Raw genomic sequence first — 18,002 nt, forward strand, 5'->3', positions numbered from 1 at the left:
GAGGAGGAGGTCTGGGGTGCAGGCCCTGGGTTGGGGATTAGGGTGCAGGAGGGGTGCAGGGTGCAGGCTCTGGGAGGGAGTTTGGGTGCTGGGTGCAGGGGGTTGGGGTGGAGGGAGTGAGGGGTGCAGGCTCTGGGCTAGGGGTGGGAGTGTAGGAGGGGGTGAGGGGTGCAGGCTCTGGGAAGGAGTTTGGGGACAGGAGGGGGTGCAGGGGTGAGGGCTGTGGGGCTGAGGATGAGGGGTTTGGGGTGTGGGAGGGGGCTCAGGGCTTGGGCAGAGGGTTGGGGTGTGGGGTGAGGGCTGTGGGGTGGGGCTGGGGATGAGAGGTTTGGGGTGTGGGAGGGGCTGGGGCAGAGGATTAGGGTGCGGGGGAATGAGGGCTCTGTCTGGGGCTGGGGTTGAGGGGTTTGGAGTGTTGGAGAGGCTCAGGGCTAGGGCGGAAGGGCAGGGTAAGGGCAGCCTTCCCTGCCATTAGTGGTAGGGGGCACTAGGACCCTGAGGCAGCAGTTGATGCTGGGAGCCGGCAGAGCAGAGTCAGCATGAGCTGCAGGCTCCGGGGAAGGTGAGCAGGGGCAGCAAGTGGGGGCCGAGGGACACTCGGGGGAGGCGCGTGGGGGCGGCAGGCTGGCCTGGGGGAGAGACCCGGCCCCAAACATTGGTGGAGCAGGGCCCCCGGGCTCTGAATATTGCTGGAGCCCGGGCACCAAAGGTCAATACAAGTCGCCGCTCCTGCATACTACTTTTAACAGTAACTACTTCCTACTCCCAGTTTTCCCTCTAACATTTGTGATGGAAAAAAATCACTACACGATGATAAGTACTGAGCTGGTCCTACTGGTGCTTAAAACAGAATTGGTTAAATTATTTAGAAATACTCATTGCAGTCAAAGTTAGATCAAGGATGAATTTGGGCCATTATAATTTTTCATGACAGTACTTCTAGAATCCACAGTTTAGACCAAAGGCACGTGTTCAAAAACAAGTGCAGCATTCTCCGATCAGGCTGCTGAAATCTATAATATGCAAGTCATACCAACAAAGCAACTCACATGGACAAAAATGGGTAAATTTCTAGTTCCATGCATGGTTGATTAAACATACAAGTCCAATAAAAATAAAAGAGGCATGTGTCTATAGAAGTCTCATAACTTTGTTTAGCTTTTAAAATAAATCCTACCAAAACACATACTACTTCACTGAGAGACTACAATTCCTGTAGGATTTTGTCAACGGTTATTCTACATGTGAGGGGTAGAGGTGGTGTGGGTGCAGGGGAGGGCATTGTGTGTAGTTAAGTGTTTTGCATGTGTGACCCTAACGGCATCCCAGTGCAAGACGGCAAAGGGCACATTGGTATCTGGTAGTGAGTTTCAATTGGCCTGACCAGCTGAATGGAATGTACCCCAACTCACTAATGTCATAACCTGTGTCCAGAAGGTGTCATGTAAGATAGCAATGAAAAGCTAATAACATACTGTCACAGGGTATCAGGCCATCAGGGGAGAAAGAAGGGGGAAAACACCCCCTTTCAGTCAATGTGGCTCCCCTCCTTCAGGGTAGCAAGGCCTGGCAGCCAGAGTCTATGGAGCTGCTCTTGTGTTCAGGGCAGTGATGCCTAGTGGCCAGTCTATGCAGCTGCCCTAGTATTCAGGGCAACAAGGCCTAGTGTTAGGCACAGGGAGGGGTAGGGGGACCCGGGCCTGCCCTACTCCACCAGGTCCTGATCCAGGGTCCCAGGGAAACAATAGACACATTCTCTGGACCGCTTCCTATCTACCATTGATTCTGGATCCTGCAGCTCCTCCAGAGCAAGTGGCTTTCCATCTCCCTCATCCTCTGCGGGTGCCCAACCTCCATAGTCTGGGGCTCGATTGGATTCCTGACAGGAGCCTGTAACATGCATCCATTCTCCTCCATCAGCCAGCCCTGACTGAACTGAGCTGCTCCCTTTCATATATTGCTTCCAACTGGAGCATGCCCAGCAAGGACGAGAGGGCGTGGCCTTCTGGGCCCAAAGTGAGTAGTTAACCCTTTCTGGACTAGTGCGGGGTTGGTACACCCCATCACATATACTGATCAATAATATTATTGTGTGATGTGGATACGGAGGACAAATTCAAAATTACAAACACTTTGGAAATTATGTTACCAAAATGTGTCTGCCAGGCAGGGCTGAAGCTACCCCACCCTAGACAAAGGAATGTGGTTCTGTCACCCATTAAGAGACAATGGGAAAACAATTTACACAGAAGGTAAACAAGACCATCAAGCCAACAAAGGGAGAAGCTAACCCCACAGCATTACAGCAGCAGGAGATAGCAGGAAATAGATCAATTTGCATTTTGCAAACACCAGCAGGGAAAGAAATCAGCATGGAATTTCCTTTGCCAGGAGACTCCATGTTACCTTTCTCATAGTTTGAATAAACTTTACGACTTACGTTGAGGGGTAACCTTCAAAAGAATTCATATTAAAGGTACACTGGACTATAAAAGAAAGGGGAGAAGAACCCCAAGTTATGTTTCATGTAAGAAGGCAAAGGAACCAAGCACATTGGATTTTGTGGGAAATCCTGATCCTGACCTGAAGGGTGGTCAGCCATCTTGCTTGAAGGTTGTGTTATAAGAATCTTATCCTGAAGAGAGGCTGTAACTTGTTTTGTTAAGTCTTAGTCTCTAGAAAGTGCTTTTCATTTTTATTTGCTTATAACCATTTCTAATTCTATCCCTTGTACTTGAACTCACTTAATATCCAAACATGATGGGTAAATAAACTTGCTTTACTTTTAATCAAAATCAACCGTGGTGTAAAAGAAAATGAGGCTCCTTAGTTAAATTGTGCATGCTTAGGACAGATCCATGCCCGGTGAGGGGTAAGCCGGGCGGTGCGCCTGCCCGGGCTGCAACCCACCTGGCGCCCCCCCCCCCGGGGGCTCCTGCAGTGGATACATGCGGGTGGCAGCCCCCGTGCGCCTCCCGGCTCCCCCCTGCCACGCTCCAGCTCTGTGACTCCCGGGAGTGTGAGCCGCCACTGCTGTTGCCCCTCCCAGAGTAGGCTCAGGGCCCTGCGCCCCGGTAGCTCACATGCCTAGGAGCCGCAGAGCCCGAGCACGGTGAGGGGGGAGCCGTAGGACACACGGGGGCCACCGACCACATGCAACTGCTGCAGCCTGCCGGAGCCCCCTTGGGGGAGAGGGGTACGCCGGGCCGCAGCCTGGGCAGGGGGTGCGGCTGCTCCCCGCTAGCGGTGCTGCTGCCTTTGCAGGGCTGCTGCCCCCCTGTGCTGCGCTGGCTCCTCCATGGCTGGGGCTCGCCACCCCCGCAAACCGACGCTCTGGCTCTCCGGTGCCTCCAGAAGGCAGCTCCTCCCTGCCGAGCCAGGGCACTGCTTTTTTAGGGTTACCATATTTCAACAATCAAAAAAGAGAATGGGGGGGGAAGAGCCCCACCCACATTCACTCCCTACCACTTCCCGCCCCCCTCAGAACGTCCAACCCCCCCCCCACTCCTTGTCCCCTGGCTGCCCTCTCCTGGGTCCTCTGCCCCTACCTCCCCCCAGGACCCCACCCCTACCTAAGCCTCCCTGCTCCTTGTCGCCTGACTGCCCCCTTCTGAGACCCCCCCAACCCTATCTGCCCCCCTAGGATCCTACCCCCTACCTATCCCCTGGCTGCCCCAACCCTTATCCACACCCCCACCCCCAGACAGACCCCCGGGACTCCCACGCCCCATCCAACCACTCCTCACCCCCTGAGAGACCCCCCCCAGAACTGCCAACCCATCCAACCCTCCCCCCACCCCCGACAGCCCTCCCAGAACTCCCGATCCATCCAACCCTCCCCCTGCTCCCTGTCCCCTGACTGCTCCAATCTCTCTCCACACTCCCGCCCCCTAACAGGCCCCCCAGAACTCCTGACACATCCAACCCTCCGCCCGCCCCCTGACAGCCCCCCCAGACTCCCCTTACCACTATGCCGCTCCAGCTGCTGGCTCCACGTGGAGCCAAAACAAACAGGCTGCAAGCCCACAGCCCCTCCCCCGCAGCGTGCTGGTGACGCGACGCTGAGGCAAGGGGAGGGGGGAGAGGGAGAGGGACTCTGCCTGCTGGAGGCCAATGGGAGCGGCTAAATCAGGTCCAGGCGCCCAATCAGCCACGCCACACTCTGTGTGAGGGGAAGGGAGGGGAGGGAGGAAAAATCTCGGACACCCCCAACCACTTGGCACCCTAGGCGATCGCCTAGTTCACCTAGTGGTTGCACCAGCCCTGCTCCCTTTCCTTCCTCCCTTAGTAATTAAAGTAACATTTACATTTAAACAGCGGTGCGGGTGGTGTTCTTCCTAGGCAAACTCTGACAGATGGGTGCGGAGGGGACCTGCAAAGGATTAGTAACCTCCTGTCAATCTCTGATTCAGAGCCTTCGGGAAGAGTTTGCTTCTCAGAATCATTACACTTGGGGTGTTTGAGTTACAGTGGCTGTGTTTGATTTAAAGTGAATATTAACTCCGGATAATGTGGTAAGCTGCGGGGTAGTGTATCTTTAAAGGAACAAATGAACCTTAATATTTCTCTGAATGGTCCAGGAAAGGGCTAGATGTTGGAAAGCAGTTTGGGGAAAATTCAGGACCGGGAGTGTGTTTGGGTCACCGCTGCATGAGGTAATTGGGTGACCGAGACTACAGTGGGGCTGTTGTGTCGTAGGCAGGCGGCTGGGGTCAGAGTGCTGAACCAGGGTTGCAGAGCAGAAACTCAGGATACTGGATGTTTGGCTGCTGGCTGTTGGTGTCCAGGCTGTCAGCCACAGCCTCAGGGCAGTTAAGACACCCAGGTTTATAGGACATGTGGGGACACAACCTCTGACTGGCCTGGATTGCACTCCAGAACATGACAGTATGTAACACCTTTTCATAGCTTAGAACTGGGGTACTATGGTGATGTGCAAATACGTGTAAGAAGCAAACATTTTTGCAGGTTTAAAATCTTTAATTTGCACAGAATGATGGATTTTTATGAACACTGGAGACAAAAACGTATTTTCATTCTCTTTAGCGCACTTTCACCTCTTTCCAATTGGAAACCAGCCTATATGTCGTCATTAATATCCCAGCTGAACGTGGAAGACAGGTCTTTCATTTTCTCCTTAAAAACATTGTCAAACCTTTCGCTTTGTGCCACAGTCATTGTGTTCTTCCAGTCTCCAACGGTCCCTGGGGCAGGAGACACAGAAGAGGAATTGGTGGTTAGATGCTCTGCTGCCACTTGGACATTTTATTATAATTGGAATATCGCTTGTGCAGGTAAGAGGCTGTGAATGCTGCTAGTTGGGTGCAGTTCATTTTTTCCTCCATTCCTTCCTCTCTCATCTCCCCAGAACGTAGCTCTCTAGGGCTTTGGCGGTATATTTCCACTCCTGAAGGTGTGGGCAAACTACAGTAAAAAACACCCTCCTGTTTTTTTAAATTGAAGTTGTACATCTCATCTATCCTTCGCGGCACTAGAAATATACCCATTAGTGTCCATTTGATTACCTGGGCAAATGTTTTGATGTGACATGCACGTTACAGATGTCAGCAGCCTTATCAGAGAGTGCTGCCCCTCTGATAAAACACATGCCACTGGCAAAAACTGTGATTGTGTTCTTTGTGAAATGCAGCAGTGCCCCTGGGGAAAACCATAATGGCCCAAATTCATTCTCGGTCTAACTTTGACTGCAGTGTAACTATCTAGAAATACTGGGTCAAATTAATGTCACTAATTCTGTTTTAGGCACAGGTGGTTTTATACATCTCAGTTATCTTCCTATACTGATTTATTTCATTGCAAATTTTAGAAGAAAAATTGGCAATAGGAAGTAGTGACTGTTAAGAGAAATATGAGCTTCTCTGAACATACTTTTCATGCAATGCTGTACTTAACAGTAGGCAGTGGTTCTCTACCTTTTCCATACCAAAGTGCCCACTACCATCTATCTGAGTCCCGCTCCTATTCCGCAGTATCAGAAGGCCACAAACCCCTGACATCTATTCACGACTTTCCCATATAAGGGCTAAAACATGAAAAATACCCATCTCCTCTCAGCCACGAGAATTGTCCCCTAGATTTTATTTCTTTGGCTAATTTCATACTCTAAATAACCCCTGGAAGCTATAGAGACAAAATCAGTTCTGATGCCCACCATGTGTGAAGTTTCTCAGAAGCACTAGACAGAAATGCTTTCAGTTTTCTCTAATGTTAACGTTTTAATTTCCTTCCCTTTTACAAATGACACAAAATGAATGTTACCCTCCAAGAGACCTTATTGAACATTTTCATTTTTAAAAAATATTGACACTTTTTTCTCACAGATCAAAAGAAAGCTGCAGTACTTTGCTCGGCAAACATTTAAGATATTGCATTGAGCAAAGTAGCGCAGCTCTCTTTTAATCTGTGAGATGTGGTGTCTAATGCATTGTTCCACAGCAATACAACCTCACTCAACAGCCTTAGTGCCCCAAAGCCAATTGTTTCCTGGGGATGGAAAGTTGTGATTGGAAGTCCTAGGCAGCTAGCTTCAACACGTCCTGTGCCAGGATCTGCAGGATTAAATATTTATTAGATTTGGCTGCTTCTGCCTTACCTTTCCGAAGAAAATGTCCTTTGCCTCGTTCCAGGAGATTGCCTTGCATGGACTCATAGTTTGCCCTGGGATCAGTTTTCATTTTATCAAATGTAGCCTTTTCCACAACAGTGTCCAGCTCCTTTTCATTTAGCTGCTTTCCTAAGAATTTGCAGATTTTCAGCACAGCGCCTCTGAGATCCTGAAATGAACATTATTTCAAAGTAACAGTTTCCCAAATTAGGAAAATAAAAGAACTAAATAAATAAAATGATAGAGTAAAGGATAATGGGATACACCTCTACCCCGATATAACGCGACCCGATATAACACGAATTTGGATATAACGCTGTAAAGCAGTGCTCCGGGGGGAGCGGGGCTGCGCACTCTGGCGGATCAAAGCAAGTTCGATATAACGCAGTTTCACCTATAACACGGTAAGATTTTTTGGCTCCCAAGGACAGCGTTATATCTGGGTAGAGATGTACTTAAATAAAGGAAACTGAGCATAGGGATATAGCACTAAAGCATAAAGGTGATTTCTTATTTAGGATCTTCAGTCTTACTACATTACTTCATAAGCAAGATTTTAATTCACTGTAAGAGGCTACAGCAGCATTGAAAACTGACAAGTGAGTAGCAAGTTAAGCCATTGCAAATTCCTCCGTCATTAGCCAACCCATCCTCATGGCCTAATCAAGAGAGAAAAGGCTCATTTCTGTGACTGTGATTACAACTGCTAGCACCATGTAAGACAAGGGTTGTCATAATTTTCTGGCTATCTGTATTTTGGTCTGTCTTTGGCAACCTATTTTGGAAGCAGAAGGACCCCTGTTGTGTCCAGTTCTGGAGTCCACAATTCAAGAAGGATGTTGATAAACTGAAGAGGGTTCAGTGAATAGTCACAAGAATGATTAAAGCATTAGAAAACATGCCTTACAGTGACAGACTCAAAGAGCTCAGTGTATCAATGGCTATTAGCCAGGATGGGCAGGGATGGTGTCTCTAGCCTCTGTTGGCCAGAAGCTGGGAATGAGCAACAGGGAATGGATCACTTGATGATTACCTGTTCTATTCATTCCCCCTGGAGCACCTTGCATTGGCCTCTGTCAGAAGACAGGACACTGGGCTAGGTGGACCTTTGGTCTGACCCAGTATGGCCGTTCTTATGTTCTTATTTAATTTAACAAAGAGAAGGTTAAGAGGTGACTTGATTACCTACATGGGAAACAAATATTTATTAATGGATTCTTCAGTGTAGCAGAGAAAGATAACACAATCCAAGGGCTGGAAGTTGAAGCTAAACAAATTCAGACTGGAAATAAGGTTTACATTTTTAACAGCGAGGGTGGAACAATTTACCAAGGGTCATGGTGGATTCTCCATCACTGACAATTTTAAATCAAGATTGTATATTTGTCTAAAAGATCTGCTCTAGAAATTATTTTGGGGTAGTTCTATGGTCTGTGTTATACAGGAGGTTAGACAAGATGATCACAATGGCCCCTTCTGGCCTTGGAATCTATGAATATAAATATATCAGGAGTTGGACCCCTTAATGGGAAGGGTCTTTCCTTGCTTTGTTAATCAGCCTTGCTGCTATTATCTACATGCTTCCTGCTGAAGTCAGCAGAGAGGATGTTGCTGCATCTCTATTTATTTAGCTAAGAGGTGCACTCAGATACTTCAGACTTTGTTTATAAAGTGTGACTAAAATCAGTTTAAAATTGATTTAGTTCAACCAGAACAAACCCATGTAAGGACACTCAAAGTAGTTTAAATCTGACTTCTGCTAAGCTAGGTGAAGTTGTTAAGGAGTCAAAAGCTAGCTGAGCTGGTAGAAAAATAAAAAAAACTAGTTTCTAACAAAAATTGAAATTTTGAAGTGTTCTGTACTTTTCAAAGATTTCACATAGATATCTTTATTGAAAACATAAATATAGTTAATATATTTTATTTACTCAAAACCTAGTAGGTTTTGAGTAAATATTCTGAGTCCACACAGTCCCTTGGAAAGAAAATAGCCCTACTAAATGACATTTTGATAAAACATCTTTAGTTCTCAAAGCAGTTTGAGAAGTTCTAAAATGTAACAAAACCTCTCCTTTCCCTTTAGGATGCCTCGTGGGATGGGTTGTGTAGTTGCCATCCTGCTATGCAGAAAAGGAAATGAAGTAAAGCAAGATTATTATCTTTTCTAACTGTACTCACATGCAGCAGATATTCGTCACTAGGAAGCAAATGAAACCTCTTGTGACTGAGGCCTGGTCTACACTACCCGCCGGAATCGGCGGGTAGAAATCGACCTCTCGGGGATCGATTTATCGCGTCCCATCAGGACGCGACAATCGATCCCCGAATCGACGCTCTTACTCCACCAGCGAAGGTGGGAGTAAGAGCCGTCGACGGGAAGCCGCGGAGGTCGATTTTGCCGCCGTCCTCACAGCGGGGTAAGTCGGCTGCGATACGTCGAATTCTTAAATCGACCCCCCCCTGTAGTGTAGATGTAGCCTAAGTGAATTAGGCTTCTATGTGCTATTGAATGAATAGGAGTTAAGCGGCTAACTTACTTTGGTGCTTTTGAACATCTCACCCTACGGTTTTGATTTTTCCACCCTTACTCTCACTGAGAAGGACTCACATTGAAATCAATGAGACCAAAGTGCCTTTCTCGTTGATTTCACAGAGTCTCTTCACAGAGTAAAGTACAGCTCAATGTGAATAAAGGTGGCAAAATCAGACTGAAAATTGGAGGCATTGTATTTACTGTTTCTTTCAGATATAAAGTGATTGACTAGTCTCACCTTCTTCATCTCCTCAAAGGTAAGGAAGAGAATATTGAAGTCATCCCTGTGGGTGGACCAGCCTCTGACATGATCCAACCAGGAGCCAGCAAGTACTTATGAAGGAGAAAAATTATAGAAATAAACGTTAATGATCTCAAACAGAAAAACCATTCAGTCATTGACATTTTTGCATTCTAATACTCTCACAAGCATAGCTTCAGAATCGATGGATCAGACTTCCTTTTTTCAGCTTCTCTTCCCTCTGCTGTTGGGGGAAAATGTGGGCTCACAGAGATTTTATTCCAGTTCCTGTTTTTATTCACAGCCTTATACTGGATTATCTTTCACCGTAAACATGATATAAAGGCTAAGCCAAGTCCATTTTCTTATCTAGGGATCTGAGGACAAGTTTTGTTTTTTTCCAAAAACAGACCATTACATGATAACCAATACACATTCTACTTTTACCTCTAGCTTCCACTGGCACCACAGAATGGTACTTTCACCTAGCATATTTTCACTTTTATGTCCTGGATTATTTGTTTATAGATAATATTTTTCATTGCTTTTGATGGATTAGTGATCACAAACCTAGAATTAAATTGATAGATTCATAGATTAAAAGATTCTCTGGCCAGAAGGGACCATTGTGGTCATCTAGTCTGACTTCCTGTATAACGCAGGCCATAGAACTTCCCAAATAAATGCTAAACATATCTTTTAGAGTAACATCCATTCTTGATTTAAAAATTGTCAGTGATGGAGAATCCACCATGACCCTTGGTAAATTGTTACAGTGGCCAATTACTCTCACAGTTAAAGTTAGACTGGAAATAAGGCATAAATGTTTGTCTAGCTTCAACTGCCAGCCATTGAATTGTATTATACCTTTCTCTGCTAGATTGTTCCCCATATAGGTACTTATAGACTGTAATCAAGTCATCCCTTAAACTTCTCTTTGTTAAGCTAAACAGATTGAACTCCTTGAGTCTATTGCTAAAAGGCACATGTTCTACTCCATTAATCATTCTCACGGCTCTTCTCCGAGCCCTCTCCAATTTATCTGCACCCTTCCTCAATTGTGGGCACCAAAACTGGACACAGTATTCCAGCAGTGCCAAATATAGAAGCAAAATAACCATGTCAATGTTGATGCCCATGGTGAAACTAATCTCTTCCATTCCTCTCTGTCATTTGATACTACTTCCATCTACTCGATGATGTTATGATCAACTATTCTGCCCTCCCTTTCGAGGGTACTTTTTAAGGTCTCTTGGGCACCCTTATTTCCTAACCCAGTTGGTTTCCACTTGCCAGCTTCATGTGGGACTCTGTGTGTTGGCATCTGAAGCCCATGCCCCATATATGTCCAATACTTCCTTCTAATTCTAGTGGAAATAAGCTGCTGGCTGGTGATTTCTCAGATATATTTATTGGTGATGACGTCTCTCCATCCAATGTCCGGAATCTTTGTAGGCACTTATTTTCGAAGGCATCTAATTTTCTGTTCAACATTTTAGTAGATCTTTAGCTATCACAGCCATACGTTATCACGGAGATATTTGAGTTGAAAATTCTCAGTTTTGCTTTGGTGCTGTATATCTTTGATGTCCATGTGTTGTTGAGTTTAGTGAATTAGGTGGATGCTTTTCTTAACCTTGATGGCATATTATTCTTGATGTTCCTGTTGGCTAGAATGGTGCTGCCTAGGTAGATGAATTATTCCACTTTCTTGATGTTTTTGCCTTCTAATATGAAGTTACTGCTTGACATCTGAATTTCAAGGTTGTCTGTAACTGATTCTGAGCCATGTTTGACCTACAGATTTTGCCAAGTTGTCTTTCTCTGTTTGTAGCTTTTCCAGGGTATTGCTTAGTAGTGTCTCAGTCTAGGCTTCTAGGCTTTTGCCATCTGGGTACCAGGTTTTGTGTTACTAATATACTTCTTCATTAGCCTGTCTATGGCAATGCCAAACAACAGCAAAAATAAAATGCAGCCCTGTTTCACATATTTGTCCACAATGAACCACTCTGTTGTCAGGTTGTTCACTCTTATAGAGCAACCTTGCATCTCTGTATGTGGTCGGTATGGTGTTGATGGGTTTAGCTGGAATTTCGCAGGACTGAATAATATTCCACAATGTATGCCCATGCAGGCTGTCAAATACCTTTTGAAAGTAAATGATATCAATGATGAAGGAAACCTGAAATTCACAGACTTGTTCTTGGTGTCTGACTTAGTTCTTGCAAGCACCCTGATCCCTTCTAGAGACATACACAAAGAACCATGGAATCTGAGAGATGGCAAAACAAAAAAAGAAATCAATTGCATCTGCATCAGTTCAAGATTCACATCATCTGTCCAAGATGCAAGGGCACATCAAGCTACAGATGACAGGAGCAACCAAAATCTTTGCATTGCCAAACTGAAATTAAAACTGGGAAAGACCAACTTTAAACAGAAAGCGGCAAAGAAATCAATAATATGAAAACAAAAGTGTGCTCTGAGAAATTCCAACGCGAACTATGGAACAGATTTGGGGTGCTGACAGAGGCAGAGGAAGGTGAGATAGAGATTGGACCTGAAGAAAACTGCGCAGTGGTCTGAGACAACGTGATTCAAGCTGCAGCACTCATAGCCTGGTATCAGCACACACACAGAGCAAGGATTGGATAAGCCAAGAGACCTTGCATCTCAACAAGGAAAGAAAAGCACTGAAAGGAAAACTCCTGAATGCTAAGACAAACGAAATATTGGAAAAAGCAAAGGAAAAGTACAAGAAAACAGACAACGCAGTGAAAAGTGTGGACATTTCAAACAGGAAATGGGCCAAGAAAAAGCCAAGATGAAAAAAGGCTTACAACTGAGGTGTAACAGAAAGACAGATGGGCAGAGCATTTCAGACAAGTCCTCAACAGACTCAGTCCCAGCTCAACACCAGATAGTGATGAAACATGTGAACATAATCTACTTGGCATTAACATTGATGCAACAGAGATGTCAGCAATACAGGATGCAATTAAGAAGCTGAAAAACAACAAAATGGCAGGTGATGATCAAATCACAGCAGAAAAGCTAAAAGAACTTGACCCCACTACCCTAATAAAACTGACAGAACTGTTCTAAGTTCAGGAAGAAGAGACTCCTCCTGACAAGTGAAAACATGGAATCGTTGGCAGAGTACCTCAAAAGGGTGATCTCACTGACGGCAATAACTGGAGAGGAGTCACACTACTCTCTGTTGTAGGGGAAATCATCTGTAGTGTGGTTCTACACAGGACAAAAGAGGCAGTGGATTCAAAGCTTAGGGGAGAAGAGGCTGGATTCAGGCCCAAAAGATCCTATGCAGATGAGATAGTCTCACTAATTACCATAATAGAAGAATGTGTAGAATTTATTTTACTATGTACTTAAATTATCAGTGTGCCATAAGCTGCTTTAGTGAGAATGTTGCATTGTCAGAGATATTAAGAGAGAACTCAGGAGCTAGATAGGTTACAGCTGAGTCTTTTGGCTCCTTGGAAGGTATAAGTAGTGGTTTGGAATTGCCGGATAGGCATAACAGTTGTGGAAAACTACTAAACCAGAAAATTAACAGTAGAAAACTACTTCTGTGTGTTCTCTGCATAGCGCTCATCCTCATCTCCTCACCTGTGTGATCTGAGCACCTAAGTGGAGTTGAAATGTATTGAAATCTTCATTGTTCGGTTTCAGAGCGAACACCCAATTGAGATACATGAGGCAACTTGCACTTTATTGGTGCAATGCATGTGCCTGTGCAGCTCCCCTGGACTACCTTTGCACAAAATCTCTATTATGATTTGTGAATGATACTGCATTCACTGCAACCTTAGACCCCAGGTTGTGAGGTGGGGGCCAGGATTTTGACCAGTTCCTCCATCTAAGTAATTTATCCACTCAGATAGTTTATTCAGGCTGTGGTCAGTGAGCAGGGCTTAGCCTTTTAGCAGTAAATGAAACCTTACCTTTCCCAGCTAAAAACCTCTCCAGAAAAATATTAAAATCTGGTATTGTCTCAAGCATGACTGAAAGCTTGGAAAAATGAAAATAGGAAACCACAACATCCTTCGGGTTTCTGGCTACATAAATAACCTGCAAGGTAAAAAGAGTGACAGTCTCAGTTATATTAAAGGGACACAATTCACCTAAAAATCGGTGGTTTTATAAAATTGCTATTGCTGCAAGTAACGCTAAAATCATTATATCTGAAAAGGGTTAGAATAAGTACTTTAGTAAATAGTTTATCCTGATTTAAATGAATGGGATTTTTTGTGTGTCTTTGCCAGCATTTTCTGTACATTCCGTGGCACTATTGCGCTTCCTTACTTCTAAAGACCCTCATGCACATGTGTACTATATACAGGTGATAGTACCATTGACCTCAATGGGATTACTTACTGTTGTAAGGTTAGGAACATGAGTAAGTGTACTTAGAATCAGGTTTTCAAGTTTTTTCCAGTTGTTTACATGGGTCTTTCACACAGCAAGAGAGGAGCAAAAACATTTAAAAAATCATGGGAAATGTGATAATAAACCACACAAAAATTAACAGGGAGTGCAGTTGCAGGTGTACTATCTGAAAATGATTTGATTTTGAGTTCCTTTTAAATACAAACACTGTTAAGTAAGCAGTAGTTACTTATTTATGTGTAGTTTGGTATATTGATAAAGTATTTCAGTGAAAAAAATATCCTTAAACGTGAATCATAGTAAGCCTGAACTTACTGCTCGTTCAAAAAAATTGCAGCTTGAGATATTTTTAGAGAATTGTAATGGATACAATGTTTAAAAAGTAATGCTAACATGCATTGCTGCACACCTCAACCAATTTCTCCAACAATTTGGAGCTGAGAATTACATAAGCCCTGTAAAATATACATAAGCAATACAAGATTTTCCAATGTCTGTAGTTAAAATTGTGCTATGTGCAGCTTAGGAGATGTTGTTGTTCCATTTACTTTTACTGTCCCTGTAACTGTAGGACTCTTTCTGCATGGGAAACGGGGCTGAGCTCTAAAGCAAATCAGGAGGAAGGTTCCTATGGATTGAGAGGTTGCACTGATGGAGCTCATGTGGTGCAAGCTCTGCACCACGCATCTGCTCATTTTATCATAGGTGTTACTGCAACAGAGATAAGGAAGCTGCAAGGGTGACAGGGAAGGGAGTCTCCTGGGGAAGTGGGTGCACAGCACATGCCACCTTTCATGGGAGATCCAGGTAGCAATGTAAGAGATTGGCATCGCTCCCACAAGGCAATTCTCACAGGCCAGCACCGCACACCTTCGGTGTGAATGACTCTCTGTTTAGATTAAGGAAAGCAACACAGCAGGGCGGGGCAGCCATCTCCATGAGAGAGAGCTCGGTGCGAATCCCTGACCCTGGGAGATCCTTCCTCTTGAGCTGCATCTGGCACAGTCCACACCCCTATCATTAGCAAGAAGTTTCCTGACGTTAAAAGATGCAGGAGACGTAAAACATGGATAACATAAGAGCTTACAGTTACATAGCTACATGCCCCACAACAACAAAAACACTGTAATTTACAATATAACATGCAGACTGTAATGATCATAACCCATCACTAACGCCCCTTTTAGGGGGAGCTGTCATGATGAGGAAGAAGCAGCTCCGTTTCAGAGGCCAAGAACAGCAGTTCCATGAAAAATGGGATCTCCACTGAAACTGGACACTGAAGTCCTGAGGTCTTGATTGAACTTGTTTTCCCCCCTTTGGCTGGGTCTAGGGACATGGAATGGGGCTTTGGAGGAAGTGAGCCCCATCCCCATGCAGGGGAGATTTGCTTTTGGAAGGGTTGTTGTGGGAGGACAGACAGTCTGGCCCAGAGGATTTAGACTGATTTATTGGTGAAAGCTACCAGTTTTCCTGAGTAATTGTAAAAATAGTATCACCTACTTTTGCTCTCCTGTTCCTCAGATCTCTTGGAACTAAATAGTAAGGCAGGTGAGTAGCAAAGAGACGAGGTGATAGACGATGGACATAATCCATATTATGTATGTTATACTCCAGCCATGGGACCCTGTCTATTATTTCCATATTTTCTGTTCCATCTCGATGGCCTTCATGATAAATGAAGCTCAAAATATTCTGAGTCCACACAGTCCCTTGGAAAGAAAATAGCCTTATTTGAAACAGCTTTGATGCTAATTTTATTTGTAATGTCATGTAATAATCTGCCATAAATCACAATCTCTTCAAAACTGTGTCTCATTTCACATTATAAATGAAGTACAAAAAATTGTGTTAAAGGGAGTCCATTAATGCAACAGGGATGGGAATCCAAACAGCATTATATTTTTGTACATTTTAGTTTTAAAAACCCCATATCTATCTATCTATCTATCTATGTGCTGGTCAATAACTAAATCTTTAAATATTTTTACCTAGGGTATTCAGGTTCCCCATGGAAACGGTGATTACTACGGGTGACCAGATGTCCCGATTTTATAAGGACAGTCCCGATTTTGGGGGCTTTTTTTAATATGGGCTCCTATTACCCCGACCCAATTTTTCACATTTGCTGTCTGGTCACCCTAATTACTACAGACTATTTTCCTCCCTCTTATGTACCCTCAGTGCTGCCACATGACTGTCCAGTACAGTAATAGCCAGTGGATTCACTGGCCCTATCCAAAGCACCCTGTATACTGTTGTTCTGAGAGTTTAAGTACCCCTATTCCACCCCCGCAGTGGAAGAACACCAGTGCTACTTCAGACCTCATGGAGAAGGCTCACATTGGTCTCTCCTTTCTGTGCATGTTACATGACATCTTATTTTTTGGCAGTAGAGATGGCTGTTTCAGTGCAGTCTGAGGTTTTGTATTTGTGTGAAAATTCATTAGTCTGAGCATTCACACCACCTTCCCCTTCCATGAACTTACTGTTTCCAAAATATTGCTGACATAAATATTTACACAAAGGTGAATAAGAATAGCTGTCTATTACAGAAACAAATAGATATTTGTGAACACCTTTTGGCAATATTTGCCCAGTTCAAATATACTTTGCAGATTATAACAAGGAAGCTTATGTCCAAATAAATCTGTTAATCTTTAAGGTGCCACCGGACTCCTTGTTGTTTTTGTGGATACAGACTAACACGGCTACCCACTGATACTTTGCAAATTAACACTTAGAGGTAACCTTCTGCCATTGCTTAAACATAGGGATGAAACTGAGATAATGTCTCCAATAAAATGTTGGCAGGTAAAAGATTTTAAACTGCTACCACGAAAATAGGTCAGAATGGTGGTCAAGAAGCGGGGGGGGGGGGGGAGGGAGGGGGGAGGGTCAATTAAGGTTAAAGACAAAAGTCAGATATGATTTTCCTAAAGGAAATCAAGCAATCAGTCTTACCTGATTTTGGATAAGTAACAATAAATACATCACTGTCTCTGATTTCAAAATCCTCCAGTGAATCTATGTATTCAGGTGTAACAAGGTCTGGTTGGAAATTAAATCCTTTATGTTTGAACACAAATTCTTCTGATGGCTCCATTGTTAATTCAGTTTCACTCCTATGTCAAGAATCTGCAGGTTAGAAAACATAATTTAATATCATTTTTATTTTGGTGTTATCTATCCTTCAGGAAAAAAAATTCACTACAACATAAAAGAGATCCCTTTTTGATAGCAAAATGTATATTAACAAAAACAGCAAACTGAATGACAGTATAGAAATGGCACTTTTAGGGACTGGCATGAGAACAGAATATCTTTTTCAGCTAAAAGTGCTGTGTAATACATTGTCTTTGAGTTATTTACTTGTACAAGTGTCTGGTATTGTTAGGCGCTAATACTGCTTTAATGAATTATCTAACTTCACAGAATCTATGTAATGGGCACTTAAAATCAGAGCTACTCAAGGAGCTCACCACAAAACCCAGTGCTTTCTATGAGCTATGACTTAGTCCTTGTGCACAACCAGAGGCTGCATTCCCATTAATTTTGTGGCTGGTATTTTGTTCACCCCATCATATTATTTCTGATTCTCTCTCTCCTATTTCCCTGTTTAATATATTTCTCCCAGTCCCTCTTGTCTAGTAACATAAGTTCAGCCAAATAGGAGGGAGGGAGAGGAAGTTTATTTCCTCTCAAGAGTTTTCTTTGATAATTTTATTTTTGGCCACTATGATTTACAGGTTAAGAATCTAATAAAATAGTGACATCATGCCACATATGTGCCTGTGGAGCATATTGGCTACCAGGCCGGCCTTACCATGAGGCGAACTGAGGCAGCCGCCTCAGGTGCCAGACTGTGGCGGGGGTGGGGGCGCCACTAGGACTCAGAGTGTAGAAAATTGTGTCTGCTGGTGTATATGTATTCTCTCTGCTCTAGATGCACAGAGATGGTGGAGTGCTGAGGTAAAGGAAGGAGGGCACAAGAGACATAATAGGCAGGCAGGCAGGAGAAAAGGTGAGAGGGAATAACAGAAAGCAGCAGGAGCTGCAGGGAGAGAGAGGAGGAGGAGGAGCCTCTTATGTACCTTTCTAGCACCCCCAGGAGCCTGGACTGATTAACAACAGCTCCTCAGGGAGCTTCCTGTTTCCTGCTGCTTCCCTGAACCGACTTGAGGAGAACAGGC

General features: G+C 44.3%; 1 protein-coding gene across 1 annotated transcript; it reads right to left on the bottom strand.

Annotated features, from left to right (window-relative positions):
* Nucleotides 1-5,079: 5,079 nt before the first annotated feature.
* LOC135876798 (amine sulfotransferase-like) lies at nucleotides 5,080-16,921 on the bottom strand. The gene is made up of 6 exons (XM_065402137.1): nucleotides 16,774-16,921; nucleotides 15,313-15,521; nucleotides 13,365-13,491; nucleotides 9,397-9,491; nucleotides 6,614-6,794; nucleotides 5,080-5,204 (listed from the first exon to the last, which is right to left on the bottom strand). Exons 1-6 carry the CDS (start codon nucleotides 16,913-16,915, stop codon nucleotides 5,080-5,082), a joined length of 879 nt encoding a protein of 292 aa, XP_065258209.1. The 5' UTR covers nucleotides 16,916-16,921.
* Nucleotides 16,922-18,002: the final 1,081 nt, after the last annotated feature.

This window comes from Emys orbicularis, chromosome 3, assembly GCF_028017835.1.
Source record: "Emys orbicularis isolate rEmyOrb1 chromosome 3, rEmyOrb1.hap1, whole genome shotgun sequence".
Classification (NCBI taxonomy): Eukaryota; Metazoa; Chordata; order Testudines; family Emydidae; genus Emys; species Emys orbicularis.